At 39.3% G+C, this 17346-nt stretch overlaps 1 protein-coding gene across 6 annotated transcripts in view; it reads right to left on the bottom strand.

Annotated features, from left to right (window-relative positions):
* The window catches only part of atp11a (ATPase phospholipid transporting 11A), a 53083-nt gene that overhangs the window by 25836 nt on the left and 9901 nt on the right, over window positions 1-17346 (bottom strand). For all 6 annotated transcript variants that reach the window (XM_005920084.3, XM_005920082.3, XM_005920083.3 and 3 more), the window contains exon 2: window positions 1661-1783. In XM_005920084.3, coding sequence (XP_005920146.1) covers window positions 1661-1783 — 123 coding nt within the window. The remainder of the gene's footprint in view (window positions 1-1660; window positions 1784-17346) is intronic.

Below are 17346 nucleotides of genomic sequence, written 5' to 3' on the forward strand. Positions count from 1 at the left end.
TGAGCAATCGCGCACTGCTGACACAGTCTCCGCGCACAGAAAATCAGCAAAATAAAATAAATACATGTATTTACTTTAATTCCAATTCAGGCTGGATTTTTTTTTGTGCGCAGCGGAGATTTTCTGTGTGGTTAAACCATGTCAGCAGTGCGCGATTGCTCACGCGCTCAGCTTAGAGGGAACATTGGTCACGTGATCCAGCTCTAACTATATGCTTTAACAAAAAGGAAAGTTTTAAGCCTAATCTTAAAAGTAGAGATAGTGTCTGTCTCCCGAATCCAAACTGGAAGCTGGTTCCATAGAAGAGGGGCCTGAAAACTGAAGGCTCTCCCTCCCATTTTACTTTTAAATACTCTAGGAACAACAAGTAAGCCTGCAGTGTGAGAGCAAAGTGCTCTAATGGGGTGATATGGTACTATAAGGTCATTAAGATAAGATGGGGTCAGATTATTCAAGATGTGAGATCTTGTATTTGAGGAGCAGGATTTTAATTTTAACTCTGGATTTAACAGGAAGCCAGTGAAGATAGGCCAGTATAGGAGAAATATGCTCTCTCTTTCTAGTCCCTGTCAGTACACTTGCTGCAGCATTTTGGATTAACTGAACACTTTCCAGGGAGTTTTTAGGACATCCTGATAATAACGAATTAGAGTAGTCCAGCCTAAAAGTAATAATTGCAGTAGTTTTTGCGTGTAATAGGTAGGAAATCATAATTTTGCACATGAACACATATGCTATAAAACAGACAAATGTAGAGTTTACTAAATGTTTTTTCCTTTTTTCCTTTTATTGTTTGTTTTTTTAAATCAGGCAGCAGGAAGAAGCTTTTCTTGGCAACATGTAAAATAATGTTTATTGGTACAAACTCAAACCTCAAACACTCAAAGGACCTGTGATGAACAGTTGAGAGAGGCCTGGTTAACGTGCTGTAGTAAGTGAGACTTAGTTATAGATAGTTATGCCAGTTGGACCATATCAGCAAAATCTTTCTTCATACTACGACTGGATGTAAATATTACATCCAGGTCAGAAATCTAGGCTTCTTTCATTTACAGCTTGTAAAACTAAAATTAATGTTCATGCAGCATAGCCTCAGTTTATAACAAGCTGACATTTAGACTGGAGGGACAGAATTAATCTACAGAAAGTCCACTCCAAGACCAGCTTAGCAGTTGGAACCAGCATAAATACCAGCTGGTTCTACCAGTCCCTGATGCTGTTTGCTTTAACAGCGGGGGGGGGATGGTATAATCAAGCATTCCAGTGCAAATATACAATATATATTTTACGAATTACAGATATGAAACTTTCAAAAAGTTGGAGCGGGTCTAAACTGATCACTGAAATTAAAACACAGCACAGAGTGTTCTTTCCCAAAACAGCTCATTCACTGGTCTTTGTCCCATTACCAAGTAGAAGTCGCCCACGCTTTAAAAACAAAGCATGAATAGTGCTGGAGTACTAACAGCTCTGTTCTGCTGTGTCCTTTTGTTTAGACACTGATGCTGCGCTCAAATCATAATTGATTTTAAAGCTGAAAGAATAAAACCTGTTTGCACGTTCTTTACCTCTAAACTCTCATGATATTGCAGGCAGATCCTGATGAAGCAAGTCCTGCTTTGAATATGTGTGCATCTGTGTGGGTGGGTGTTTCACTGACCTTTGAAGAGACTATTCTGTTGTCAGGAAATCTTTGCTGTATAAAAGCTTCAGTTCCTGGAGGAGGCTCCTTATGTCCAATGTAAATTGTCCGGCTATCGACCCAGTTCTCCTCCCCGACACACTATGGGAGGAAAGACACAGAACAAGTTTGATTACCCTGCACCATACATGATGGTTTCATGTAGTATCAGTTTATATTGTCATTGTTTTAGTTTAGACAGTATGCGGTATGCTGACAGACGTCTGTGAGGACTAGTGTGTACGTACCGTACGGGACACACAAAAACAGACTCACAAACATTGAGAGAGAATTACAATGAATGAGTTATTTCTTCTCAATCAATGAGAGCCTTTGTTGCCACAGATACACACACACTGGACAGACAAGCAACAACACACACACACACACACGCACACACACACACACGCACACACACACACAAACACAGATGAAACAGCAGGATTATGTCTCTCTGCGCTGATGCTGCTAGTTTGTTATTTTGACAACCCTTTCTTTGTTTGTTTGTTTGTTTGTTTGTTTGTTTGTTTTTATTTCTTTTTGGTCTTTGTTAACAGGAAAATTGTACTTAGTAGTCAGTATAATCTTTTAATGATATAAGTTTGCATATGGTAGAATGCTGCATGTAATCATTTGTGTGTAGAAGTATATAGTTGGTGGCATATTGAAAGAATGTCTCATCCTATTTAGTTATAGAATATTCACAACATACTTCATACCGTGTACATTATAACATACCATAATAGACCCATTTCTGTAATATACTCACATATCTATATTATTGCTAATATATATTGTAATATATCTATATCACTAAAGCACTTCTGGATGGATGCAAACTGCATTTCGTTGCCCTGTGCATGTGCAATGACAATAAAGTTGAATTCTATTCTAATTCTATTCTATCCTAGGAGGTCTGTAACATTCTAGGGTGTTCACCCCCACATCCTAGGAGCATGAGAGAGGTCGTACCTTGTCTTATTGTTTTACAGTAGGATTAACGTAGCTATGTCAGTTTTAGTTTAAGTGCTTTTTTACATATAGATGAACTGTTGGATTTTCCAGACCAGCAGGTTAAGGGAAGTCGTTTATGGGGCCACACTCTGCACACACACACACCTCCACATTCCAATGTAAGGAACAAACGCTCACTGAAGTATAAATAAAGACCGGGGCAGTTTCTCAGTGCGAGCCTCAGTGCTGGAGGCTGCCCTTGCTAGCAAGAAGTTCTGTGTGTTTCTCTTCTCTGAGTCTTTACTGAAGAAGTGTTTTAGAGTATATTTCTTAACAGTCTTCAGGGTAGAAAAATTAAATATTTTCATCACAATTACCATAACATGTGTTAAATCATATAGTTCCTAAATACATAAACTCCTTCCTTGTAGTATTTTATTTTAAAGCCTCTAATGCTAATATTTTATTTTTATTTTTTTGTAAAAAGTGATGTCTTTTACACAAAACATATTAATCTAAATCATTCAACTTAGTCTAGATTTCCTTTGCACAATTGTTTGAATGAAAACTAGAAAAAAATTTCAGCCATTCAGTTTATATGTCATAAAGACAAACTTGAATACTCAAAGTTAACATGTGGTAGATTAGCAGTGGTGAGAATGCAAAGGACAAACTCAATCATTCAGCATGTCGTTCTAACGCTCAAAATGTCAGGCAAACTGGTTTAAAATATTTAAGGCAGGTCTGGACCTGCATGAGAAACACACTTGATGGTCTGCTACCTCTGATGTCAACACAATCTTTCCCACTAACCCTGAGAAAGAAATCAGTTGCCTAATATTTTTTCAAATCCACGCCAACACAAATATGCAGGTAGCGCACCTTTCTACAACCATTTTCATCCTCTTTTGGTGCTCATTGACATTTTCATTTGACACAATTTAAAGAGGCCCGGAAGTGCCGCAATTCAAACAAACATTGTGCTTTGTGCTCTGCTGCATTTATGTGAAATTTATAGGCACTTACAAAGCAAGCATTTACATACAAAACAGGCTGTTTGGATTCCTCCATCAACAAATGACTGTGGCTCCGGTTAATGGCTTTAGATAACAAATGGGTGACCCTGAACATCTCAGCGTGGAGCATTTTGTCTGACATCTCAGCTCTGCTGCCACAAGGACAGCTGCTTATATTATATCATATTTCACTTTTGATTTATTGACCTCTTCCTTTCTTTCCATTTTATATTTTATTGAGCTGCTTTTGTGCAATTTTAAACATTTTCTGAGCTATTGTTTTGTGATGTTGTATTTGCTTTTATTGGGATTTTATTTTCCTTTTCATGATTTTGGCTACTGTGACGTTTGAGCATAAATAAAGTATATATTTCACCTCTGAACTTGAATATCAGCAACCTCAGAGCTCTACACAATATAACATCAGTCCTCTCACACGTAGCTCTTTGTATTTTCTCTAAAATTTCAATGATTCAATCTTCACTTCTTATCCACAAGTACTCTAATCATAAGATTTATGCACAGTATTGTTACTGTATAAAAAGCTCCAGGTGTGTAAAATGATTAGAAGATAACACACTTTGTTTACAGTCAATGAAGTACAGGTAGCTTCCATGACATGAAATTACATTTGAAATACCTGCAACAATCTATCTGTTTTCAGGGTCAGAGGAGGGCTGGAGAGCACCCTGAACAAGTAACCAATCACTCACAGCGCTAACACAGACAGACAGACAATCCCTCACATCTACTCTAATGTAGAATCACCAGTTCACCTAGCATGTCTCTGGGCTATGAGAGGAAGGAGGCATACAGGAGAGAAACCAGCCTGCATATGCAGACTGTACACAGAAATGCCCCTGATGGCCAGCAGCCTCAAACCCAGAGCCTTCCTGCTCTGAGGCGATATTGCCAAACATTGCATCAACCTTTATTTCCTTTGTCAAAAACAATGAACAAATACTATTTTAGCCTTCATATTACTGTTTGAAAAATGTCCTTAATAACCGTGGTTGTAGTCTTTTAAGATGAGAAGGGTCATCCAAAGCTTCAACCAAACAGTCTGAATTATATCTAGACAGCCATGTCATGGCAGGCAGCAGCCATCTGGCCATTTTGACCTGAAGTAACCAGAATGAAAAGCAGGCCTGGGCACCTAAGTCTGTCTCTCTCATTTTAGCCATTTCCTGCACATATTACGACTGTCAGTGTCAGCAATCACAACAAATAAACACAGCGAGTCGTTTAATTTGTCCACAAATCATCTGCCTGCACGCACACACACGCTCTCACCCCAGCGGCCATCAAACACACACGCACAACACAGCACACACATCACACAACACACACACACACACAACGTACGCAACATACGCACAAAGTGCACGGTGAGTAATCTGTGGCCAGTGAATGAGATTGTGTGTCAAGAGGCTGCATGGCCCAGTTTTTTTTACTTTTGCTCTATCTATCTTTTACACACACACACACACACAAACAACACACACACCCACACACACACACACCACACACACACACACACACACACACACCACACACACAAACAAGTTAACTCGCAGCTCTAAGATTACCTTGTTTAGGATGAAGGTCCATTTATATCCCGTGACCTCCAATTATCTATGTGACACAGTAAAGGAATAATGGAAATGGAAGGAACGGGAAGACTAAAAGCAAAATGGAAACTGATGAATACTGGCATATAAAGCTTGAACCATCTGCCTACTTCCCTCTCTTCCTTGCTAAAAGCTATTGTCGATGCCCTATTGAGACCAAAGGTGCTAAAACCGGAGTTTAATTTCTGTGCTGACATTTAGATCGGTTCACATCATGTGCCTCAGAAGCCGTTCTATAATAAATCCAAACCAACATCATCCATCATATCTGACAATCACCACACTCTGATATCTCTGTGAAGACGGGGATGAAAACCAGATAGCACGGACAGCTTGCCAATCCTGACACCCACACAGTGTTGCTGTTCCTCCTCTTCTCTCCCACCTGCCTGCTCCGTCTGCTTCACCTCACACATTTCTTACATATTTCCTGTTAGCTGTCTGCTTATGGAAGACAGCCATATTTCTATACAAGACTCTGGCTGGTAAACTATATAATATCTAGCATGCAGCAGAAAGTATTTCTCATTTCTGTCATACAGTTACTAATGAAAAAAGACAGAAGGAAGGGGGCAGTTAATGTTGTTGTGGTTTTATAATCAATCAATGCGTAATGTGGCCCAATATAAACATGTTGCATAATAACAGTTAGTAGGAGATGCTCCGATTATTAACTCATAATTGGTAGCAGCGCCTAAGCTTAATATTAGGATCTTGTTCACAAATGTAGCACCTACAGGAGGCAGTACCCCCTTTCTTCTGTGTGAACACTATGGATTTGAGGACCATCACAGTACTAAGAGCTGTTTTGTTTGTGTGTTTTTAGCTCATAGTACCATTCCTAGTGTAACAGGAAGTTTGAGTGTTGTAGATGTAAAATGGTTGCTCCAGATGTGCGTCTAAACATCAGCAGCTCTTAATGTTAATGTTGAAAAAAATCAGAATTAAACCTAAATGAAATGAACAAGCTGAAAAGTTTAGGCTTTTTTGACCCTATTAAATATTAAAATATTTACCAGCAATACACTTGAACTTGCTACAAGGAGAAGCAATAAAGAGCGACACTGAAGAAGCTGAAACAGGATTAAAAACAGGGATAAATGAAAAAAAGGGATCAAAACAAGAGGCGATGTTGGAAAACTAGCTGCTGGCCAGCTTTTGTGTTACTTCAGAGTTTCTATTTGTGGGGCAAATGCAAGCAAAAATTAAAAATAAATAAGGATTCGAATAGCTCCCAGGGGACCTACTCAGAGGGTACTTATCCTCAGACAGTCCCCAGAAGAGTTTGGTCTGAGGTGGCTAATTAGACTAAATTACTGTGCTGCTTCAGTTTGTTTCATCCAAACTACTGAATGGATTAAAGGGATGAATCCCAGGATAATTGTTCTTTTTTTTTAGTGATAAAGTCAGCCGTCTTATCTGTGATACAGATCAGCAACTGCACAACTATACTAACTATACACTATTACTACCAGTGCAGTAATGCTGCATGACTATTGTTTAAAAGCTGAGCGAAAAGTTGCACAGAACAATGAATTTGTTTGGATGTTATGATCATTTCAGAAATCTGTATTGATCAGTGTTGTTTTTCTTTAGTCTAACCAGATGGCACTCCACAAGAATCAGTGGGCCTTCTCTCTCGCTGTCCATGTTGCCGGTAATGCAACTTTATTGGTTTTCTCACCTCTTTCCTCTCTGTCTCTCACCACAATCCGGTCGGCCTCTAAGTCCACATTCTCTCTCCTATCGATTATGTTTAGCTTTCATCCGGATTTGAGCTTTTTACATCAAAGGCTGTCTGCGTTTAATCAAATAAAATAGCATCTTTACAAAATAAAAGCGAGGCTTATAAAATAAAGCTCTGCCGTATTAGCTCTGGCTTTTCGACTTTGAATGTAACTGGAAACTTCGGGCTATTCTGGACCTTGATAATCACTATTAGCAGAGGTTCACGTTTCAGGACGTGGGAGGTTTCAGGGGCATATTTATAGTTGGAAGGGAAACATTTGTGGTCAGGAGAGAAAGATGGAGAGAGCTCAGAGGCTTTGTTCGTGTCTGTCTCACTCAGCACCCATATTCACTTTCCTGAATGTTAGTGGAAAGCGACAGGCTCACATACGAGGACTAACACATCCCTGCAACATCAAAAGACAACTGAGAAGCCATGCATGAACAATGGCATATAACGTTACCTGTGCAGACACAAGGTATATTTAGACAAGCCTAACTTGTGCTGTCATTGTGTGTCTGTGTCTGTGTGTCTGCATAATACAAGAATGATGAGGTAAGCCCACCCAGTGTCAACATTAACGTAACAGGCACCGGGCTTATTTTAGGAATTTCACATTTAGATTTAGCGCCTGAATGTACACACAGGTGCAAAGATCAGCGGCACAAGTCTCTGAGAGTCTTAGGAAGTGAAATTAACTCTTCGAATGTTATTTTTTATGTATTATAGCTTTTTAAGTGACAGCGTCACAGCTGTCACTATTGTTTTTATTATTAGTAGTAATATTATTATTAGTAAAGGGCAACAAATATAATACTAGGTTCCATTCCTCTGTGCTCTCGTTCTGTATTCTGGATATGATTACTTAAGGTTTTTGATATTGCAAAAAAATAAAGTAATATAAAAGTAAATAAATTAAATTCATTTCATTGTTTCTGTTAACTTCTAATTTGCTGTTAATCACTTACACCCTATGGAAAATATGACTGAATACTCAAAATATAGGCAGAAAAGGGTGAAAAAAACTACTTGATTAAAACAGGATTGTTTCCAGGCACTGACTACGAGCACCCACATTACCATAATATAATCACAAACAAAGTGAATACATATAATACCTTTAATCAGCTGTACCTGCGTATCGGTATTTCTGTTAGACTTAAAATGTTAAAAGATAAACACGAAGTGAAAAAAGGAGACTAAAAGGTCATCCAGTGCATCACATTATTCACATTATCCTGACTTAGATCTCATTTAAATGTGTGAATACGTCAGAGTTTTAATAAATCGCACACTTTTAAAATGCCTTGAGAACTGAATGCAGCATTTGAGAGCCAGAAACTGAAGCCCCACTGTGACAAGTAACAGAGGGCCATATTGTAAACAGGAAAACATTGACCCACCCACTCACACACAAGACGCTTCCTGCAGCAGACACACACCCCACCCCTGACCCCACCAACCAAGACACAGAGGAGCAACAAATTCATGTGTGAAAGAGAACGAGAGGCGATTCTCGACAGGCAGGACCCAGAGAAGAGAGACAGTTGATATGGTTCCTTCCATCAATACCAACAAAAGAGATGTTATTTTGATTAGATAAGACATACCTATGTGTTTGCTCTCCAACGAGACATTGGAGTACCTGTTGAGAGGATTTTCATTACGTGGATTGTTTCATTATCGGGCTCTTTTGGTATGTGCCCAGCTACGGAAATGACAGCTGGTAAATACAGAAAGATCCATACAAATCCATAATCACAGCAGCACATGGCCGAGACGTGATTTTAAGATTGACAACAATAGAGCGCACATCAACATTGTCACCTGTAACTCAACTGACAGTTAAAATTATCTTATAATCTTTATTAAATCTATGACGAATGCACCCTTAGGTGAACAAAGGTCATAATTTGGTCTTTTTAATGACTGACACAAAGGTTGTTACAGTAGGAAAACCACTAAATCTCTACAACCTCATCTGGTGTCAACTACATTAGATTAAGTAAAATGGTAAATGGCCTGTATTTGTATAGCGCTTTACTAGTCCCTAAGGATCCCAAAGCGCTTTACACATTCAGTCATCCGCCCATTCACACACACATTCACACACTGGTGATGGCAAGCTACATTGTAGCCACAGCCACCCTGGGGCGCACTGACCAGTTACTCTGGTGTCTGTGAGTTGGTTAAACTTCCACCCATCTCCACACTACTGAACTCATGACTGAGTGTTTCACATTTGATCACATGAGAAAAATGAGCACATCCACTCTACATATCTGTTCCAGAAAGCCTGGAGCTTATTAAGAGCTGCGCAAGAAATGAGGAAGTGGAGCCACTTCTCTCTTCTCTTACTCATTTTCCTAATCTGAACCATTGTTGTAAGGTTAGAGGGCTAGAAGGTGTGTAACGCAGTTTGTGATTTTGGTTTATATAAATAAAATCAACTTAAAAGAAATAATTTATAATGACCAGGCTGAATGTAGTCAAATTAACACATACTCACTCACTGTACTAACTGCACAATCCAGAAACCAACCTCCACACTGCACTCAGTCAGTGCTGTATGAAGCCTGGCAGGTAAAGATAACATTTACAGGACACTGAGCAGCAAAAGAGGAAATCACCACAAAACACACAAACTATTGTTCCTCTGCAGATTTAAAGGCTGAGTTTATCGTTTCCACCGATGACCAGCCCGACATTGTTTTATCTCCCACTGCAACAGGCAGCGCTAAAAATTAGTCAACAGCTTTCTGCTATAAAGCCGGTCTACGTTCTGTGTTATACATCATGTTTGCATGTGGAAACACATTCCTCACGTGTGTCATGAGTGTTTATTATCGCTCAGCTGCCACTGCGCTACAGAGATAAGGCAAACCAAGCTTCCTTGTCTAAATCACTAGCCGATAAATGCAAAGTGTGTGTGTGCATTAGCAATGACTCATACACTTGAGTCAGATGAGTAGAAAGGTAAATAACTGATAACGTGCAGAAGCGGGGAGATTCTCATACTAACTCTGAACCCATGAATGTTTTCCCATTTTCTACACAAGAAGATTTTTCACACCATCCCTGAGGGGCTTCTCTCAATGGACTTGATAGGAAAAGGCAAAAGAGCAAGCCAGAAATAGCAGTGAGCATGTACTATCATGTGTTTCAGAATTACGTGGGGAGGGTAATAAAACGATTGACTGTTGCACGTCCAGAAAAATAAAAATAAAATAAAACACCACACAGATGATATGGAGGTTCACTCACCCTGGCTGTCTGTAGTTTAATCTTTATGTGTTTGTGATGTTCTGATAAGGGTACAGATATGTGTGTGCAATCATCTTGGCATGTGTGTTACCTGAGTTACAGATTAAAGACCAGCTGTGCGCCCCATCTGTCACAATGTTGTCTAGCCTCACCCAGGCCGCCCTGGCCAGGCCAAATGAGATAATGGTAAATCCTCATCATCCAGCCTTAAATGCCTTCAATCAACGCTGTGATTGAACGCTGTGTTCACCCCAGAGAGAAGTTAGCAGTCATGCATTTGGAGCTGAGTGTCTGGGAAAAGTGATCCAGAAGCCTGTAGTTAAGATTACACTACTTTATCCTAACACAAACTCGAAATAAAATGCTGACTGTTTCCATAATAGGAATTTATGCATTTAAACATGACAAAGCAGCTTGGACTTTATGTTAATGAAGAGTGTGTGATAGAGCTGATCTTGCCATCAAGTAACCCACCGCTAAATTTCTTTCCCATGTTTGAGACCAGAAAAAGGCTCTAAGAATGAGCTCTTAAAAGTTAAAGGGAAGGTATAAGTGACAAAATTGATTAATTGATCTATAGCACAATCTGCACCCAGTCTCCACAATTTCATTTTGTCCATCAGCATTACACATCGCTCTGGACTCCCCCTGCTGTGGTGGCAAGGGGAACTCACAAAGTAAAGGTCAGCATTGTAGCAGCAGTGCTTTATGGTGTGAGAGAAGAATTAATTTTGCCAGAGACCTGGAACATTGTAGCTTTGCAAAACTGCATAATGGGGACACTTTAATTCTGAAAAAACACTACTGTGTGTGTGTGTGTGTGTGTGTGTGTGTGTGTGTGTGTGTGTGTGTGTGTGTGTGTGTGTGTGAGAGAGAGAGAGAGAGAGAGAGAGAGAGAGAGAGAGAGAGAGAGAGTGAGTAGGTAAAATACCAAGCCACTATGGCATCATAGAGATCGGACATCAGAAAAATAATCAGTTACCCACAAACTAACTGTGTCTCTGTGTGTCTCCGGGGGATTTAGTGATCTGACTGCTCTCGTCAGTGTTTTGTAACCTTCTACATGCACACACACGCAACCAAACGCACACACACAATGGCCTGATCACATGAGAGCACTACTTGTATTAATCAGAGTCAGTGGAATTTACAATTCAGCAGTTGTTCAACCTTTGTGTGTGTGTGTGAGAGAGAGAACTGTTTTTAAAGTAACTCTGCACCTGCATGTCCTTAAAAACTCTTGCATCTGTAGAACTGAGTTAAACCAGGAGCAAAAAGGAGGGAAACACAGGAACGATGTAGCGACAAAGAGCTCCAGTTTCCAGTATTCTTCAGGTCAGCATGAACTCCTTTGCACTACAATGGAAATATTAAGTGCTTTTCTTACTTACTTGCTATTTTTAACGCAACTGCAGTAACTATAGTTGTCACATTTGCTGCATAATTGTTAACACAGCTACATACAAAGTTTTAATAATTGCCAGAAAAAAGTTGTCAAGTAATGTTTGCCTAAAAATCATTCTTCTGATCTTGCATGGACCAAATAAATAATCAGAAGATAATCATTTTGTTGTAGCCCCAGTTTCTAAATCTGCTACATAAGCTACAACTAATAGTTTAACTGCAACGGCTGCTGTGACCAGGTGTTTTTAGTAACACCTCTTTTTTAACAACAACTGCTCTTGTTACCAGTTCTAAGGACTACTTCTCATCCCAACGCTTTCAGCATGCTTATTTAGTCAAAATTTATTATCAGCATCTACAGGTTACGCATCAAGATTCATGCAATAAAATTTCAGTAAACTGTCTCAGTCAGCAACTCCACAAAGTAATAATAAACTGAGCATCCAGGGCTTCACTCAACTCTTCTTGCCTATTACTGACTGAACGCATCACTCAAAGTGACAGACAGCGTCAGTTGTCAAAGACATGCACTATTTATCAACACAATGCAAAATTATTAAGCAATGCTTATAAAGAGTCACAATGCATATTTCTGCAGTACAAAATCTAGTCTGATTCATTCACTGATTGTCTGGATACGTAATGAAATCTGACATTTTGTATTACTGCAGTGATGAACAACAGTAGAGTATACTGTGTGGCTTTAATGCATGACTTTTAAAAGACTGAGGTTCAGTTAGATTTAGTACAGCACTCCACAAAAATACTTGAACTAAAAGAAGTTATTACTATTTAAGTGGAAAACATAATTATACTGGATTCCTGGTGACAATATTCACTGAAACCTCCTATAAATCCACTAAAATTAAATGTTTTCTGATTTTAATGAATACGCATAATATAAAAAGAAGACTTAAGACATAACACATAATTGGTTGAGCTAGAATTAAAATTGAACTACAAATCAATTACAGCTTAATAAAATCTCAATAAAATACATGTTATGTTTCATGTTATGAAATGAATCCTAAGGGGAGGTATGTGAGCGTAAACAGCAGGGCTGAAAACTCTCATGAGATCATCCATCACTGAGATAAAATGAGCCGAAATGGACATTCACCTGTCTCCATTCCTTATGTAGGTCAGAAGACCACTCACCAGCTGTGTGGGTGGGTGTGTGGATGTGAGAAAGAGGCTATGTGATGGTTTGTTTGGTGGTGTTAATGCTTAAACAGCTGAGTAACTTGGTTTGTGAAAAGTGTTATATAATCATTTTATCCACATAAATGAGCTTGAGCAAACTTAATTAAATCTACATTCATGTATTACATTAAAAAAAAAATTATTCTGTAGAAGATGTTCTCTTTCTACAGCCACACAAACCACTGCCATGTAGCTGACCTTTCCTGCTCCATCATCATTTCCTCTCCTTGATAAACTGTTGAGGACTGTGGGAAAAGGACAAGATAAAGCAGCAGAGGAAGAGAGGAGAAGAACTGGTAACCTCAGCCAGCTTCTGGCAGCTAAACAGAGAAATTCATTAGCCTGGTTTTCACAGAGCACATCTCGGTAGGGGACTGAGATAATATACCTGCTTTACCACAATGTATGCTTGTCTTCCAGTCTCTGTTTTCACCCCCTCTGATGACCCAGAATTACAAATATTCCTTCTTTCCCCTGGAGTTAGACTTGGGAAATCTCTGGGGCAACATATATAGCTGCTGCTGTTGGGCAGTTATTGCCCTCAGTGAAGTGGATGGAGGATAACGCGGGAGAGATACAAGGCAGAAGGCAGACGAGCTAATAGACCAACCACTGTGCTGCTCCTAAGAGCTGGACAGAAGGCCATTGTTGTGGATTTCCTGTAGATAAGCACAGTCATTCTTTGGATAGCAAGGGAGCAAACATACACAGTGCTCAAGCTTGCTTTATTGTCTGCTGTGTGGGTGTGAAAGGAAGGGACTGGAGGAAAGCACTGCTAGGTGTCACATGACCCTCCCATGACTTGACCCAATGCTGTAAATCAAAGGACATGGGAATAAATACATGTTATAATGGTTAAAAGGAGGTTGATAAAGCCTAATATCCTAATATACAATATTATTCACACAAGAATGCAGTATAGATCACTGTATAGATAAGCAGTCTATGAATATCAACAAAACCAGTTAACAAATCTGGATACAGAGACCTTTTTTGGCACAACAGGTTCAAGAACAAAAACACAAAATATCACTGAATCCAACCAACAACAGTGAATTCATATATCCAGCGAGAACCATTAAAACCAAAAAGAAAAAGCATTTATACCACAACATCTGCCATCTCCTTCCTCTCAAGTTAAACATGTCTGTGTTTGTGTTGAGTACCCAGGTCACACTAAGTGCCTGCATTGATCTGTGGACATTCAGTTGGCTTTAAATAACTGCAGCACTTTCACTCAAAGGAAGTGGGTGCTTATGACTTGGTAGCGCTGCTCAGCTTTTGCAGTGATAGCGCTGAGCAAAAGGGCGAGCTATAATAAGAGGTGCACTAAAGCTAGCAGGAGGTTTAAGGATATCTCAATCAAGCCTAAACATCTTGTCAAAACAGACTTTTAAAGGGGACGTATTATGCCCTACGCACACAGGCAGCATGGGCGCCATAGTGGTAAGAAACTGTTGCTCCTGGGCTTCACTATGCTGGCATGTGTTCTCTCTGAGCACTCCAGCTAAAAAGACAAACACCTCTGTATTTAAATAAGTGGTAGATGTGAGAATGTGAGAGTTTGTCATCTGTCTCCATGTGTTCTGTAATGAACTTGTGAGTGGCAACCTTTCCAGGATTTACTCCTCCCCTCACCAAGTGACAGTTGGGATAGACTCCAGCCCACCCTGAATTGGATAAGCAGTTAAGAAAATGGATGAATATACACTCTTACAATGACGAAGGCTCATACTGAACAAAAATGTGAGAGCTCAAGCTTTTCGAAATGCTCCTAGCACTGTTTCCGAGTATGATGTCACAGAGAGCGGATATCGCTACTATGTCACCTACACTCACCCTCCAATCAAACCTGTTTGTGAGCGGCTACTAACTCAGAGTCAAGTGTACCTGAATGTAGGAAGGACGGAGTTAAAATAGCTTGTTTCAGATAGATGGTGAACTGAGGGACTGCACCAAGGCCCAACATAACTCTTAGAAAAAAAGAATCATTTTGCAAAATCATTTTGCTTTAAATATCTGCATGGAAATCAACAGCTTCAAAAACACAATTGGCAGTGCATACATTGACAAATGTTTGTGTCACTGGGTATCGTCATTGGCATGTTGTTAATATATGCAGAATACTTTGTGCAGTAAGCAGGATAACGGCTCAGCAGCCCAGCCTGAGTAAACACATGAGCTCATGGTATGGTACAGGGTTAAATATGAAGCATCAACCAGCTGGAGAAAGGTACTCCATACATCCACATTTCTGGGAGAATCATGAACATTTTCTCTCCTCTAAGAGTTAGATAAGATGATTGAAACCACATCTAGAAGATGAGCTTAACTTAGCACCAGGACTGACTGCAGTTCGGTTGAACAAAATATACAAAAAAAAGTGTCATCCACTGCATGCTTTTTTAAACAGGTGTTATATTATCCTGAGTGAATCGTCCAACTGCAAAGAAATTGCAGAAAATTGACAGCACTATTAGTGTACATGTATTTTACCTCTCTCAGTTTCACTTCCTGCAGTAACATCAGACCTTCTACGAATCTCTGAGGACATCAGAGAAAACTACCAAAATGCTTTTATATCTCTTCATGTTTACTTCTCAACTTTTCATTCTCCTCGTCTCTTTCCCTCTCGTTAATGGGAGCCTTCTCTAATGTTTGTCCTAGGGGCACCTCTTCCTAATGGTGTTTATTATACTGTTTGTCTTAGCAGCAATCATCCTCACACACGTGCACACACAGGGAGTATATGAAATCTCTGTCTACCAATGCACCTTCACATCCCATTATAAGTGCTCCAAGTGATCATTATTTTAAACTTAATTAATATCGCACAACTGTGAAAATTTCCACTATGGTCTCCCACAGCCCAAAGCACTTTTATGAAATAAGTGTTTAATTGCTCCAAATAAAAAGAAGGAAAAACAAACTAATATTATCGACTAAAAATACCCTCAAAATTGCAAAATTATCACTGAGAAAAAACAAAACAAATCATTTCCAGTTTTCACTGTCTATACAAAGACAAAGTGACTCATCTTACAACATCTTTAAACACGTCATTACTTCCCCAGCAACATAAGCTAAATAAGCTGACTGTGTGACTCAACCCAACTTAAAAAACATTGTTCAAATATTTCAGCATTTTTGTAAACTTTCCAAAATCTGGGTTCAGTAGAGCTTCCCATACAGCATGTTATCAGCTCCCTGGGTTACTGCTGTCTTAATAAAACTGTGCCACAGTGGAGCATATTCAGGGAAATAAAGTCTAGCATGAATCATCCTCTTCAGTCTTATTGGCCTTCAAACTCCACTCATTCTCTGGCAAACAGAAACTGTAGCTAAGCTGTAGTTTAGGTTGTGCTATGAGGAGTAAGTGTGTGTATGTGTCCCTGTTGAACTTATTTCTAACTGGTCCATTTTTCCAGTTGTTTGAACTGATCCAGGTTCAGTGGAATTTAAATCGATCACATGATGTTCAACTGATAAAAAACTGGAGTCAAAACCTGCTCCAGGCCTCTCTCTTTTTGTTTCCATTCAAGTTTAATGAAACTTTTGAAAAGCTGTTAAACAAGTATCAGTATTTCCTAACAGATCGTCAAATTAGTTTTTCTGAATGAATGCTGTCTTCTGTTTTTACTGTATTTACATTTAAAGATTTTGAATTAAAATCATGCAGAAATCATGTTCTCTTTTAACAATATAAATTTTTCTGTTTGAGTGGACATCGTTCAAAGTTATATCCTGATAAGTATTCTTACACATTTAAGTGGAAACCCACTAATTTCCTTCAGCAACATGTGGAGCATGTGCAATGGAGTATTATCACAATTTGTGCAAAAAAGTTGCATAAAGCCTTTTCCATACGGTAAAATCCTGTAAATTACCACAATAATGCCACCTGTCTTCCATTCCTTTGTCTTCCTGGTTAAACAAGTAAGAAGAATGAGTGGAACTGAAAACGCAGCATCCTCTGCTCCAGCACTTCAGGCATTTTATTTTTAAACTAGCTGTTGTGATTCTGACAGTGCAGTGTTAAATCACTGAGGTGCTCTCTTAGGTCCAGTTATCTAATAGTCTGTTACATTGAATTACATTTTGAGAGAAGAGTGGCTCGCTCCAGTTCGGTGAACGAAAACAGGGCGACACAAAAACTTGAGACTCTTCAAACTTTTGCTGGACTGTGATCATCATCTGGTGTCTCGGTAATCCTTGGAGATGGCTGTTCTGCTCTTTAGGGGTATTGTGTATTTGTTCTATGCTTTGTGTTGATGTGGTACATTTCTTTTCACTTTTGTTCAGTTCAGTTGAGCTTCATTGCTCTGTGCTACTCGTGGTGCTACACTCTCATGCACCCCCATGAATCCTGCTGCCCTTCCATGTCACCTAAGAAGGCAAATTCACACACACACACACACACACACACACACACACACACACACACACACACACACACACACACAC

Source organism: Haplochromis burtoni, unplaced genomic scaffold, assembly GCF_018398535.1.
Source record: "Haplochromis burtoni strain Fernald_Lab_line unplaced genomic scaffold, NCSU_Asbu1 Contig_40, whole genome shotgun sequence".
In the NCBI taxonomy this organism is placed as follows: domain Eukaryota; kingdom Metazoa; phylum Chordata; class Actinopteri; order Cichliformes; family Cichlidae; genus Haplochromis; species Haplochromis burtoni.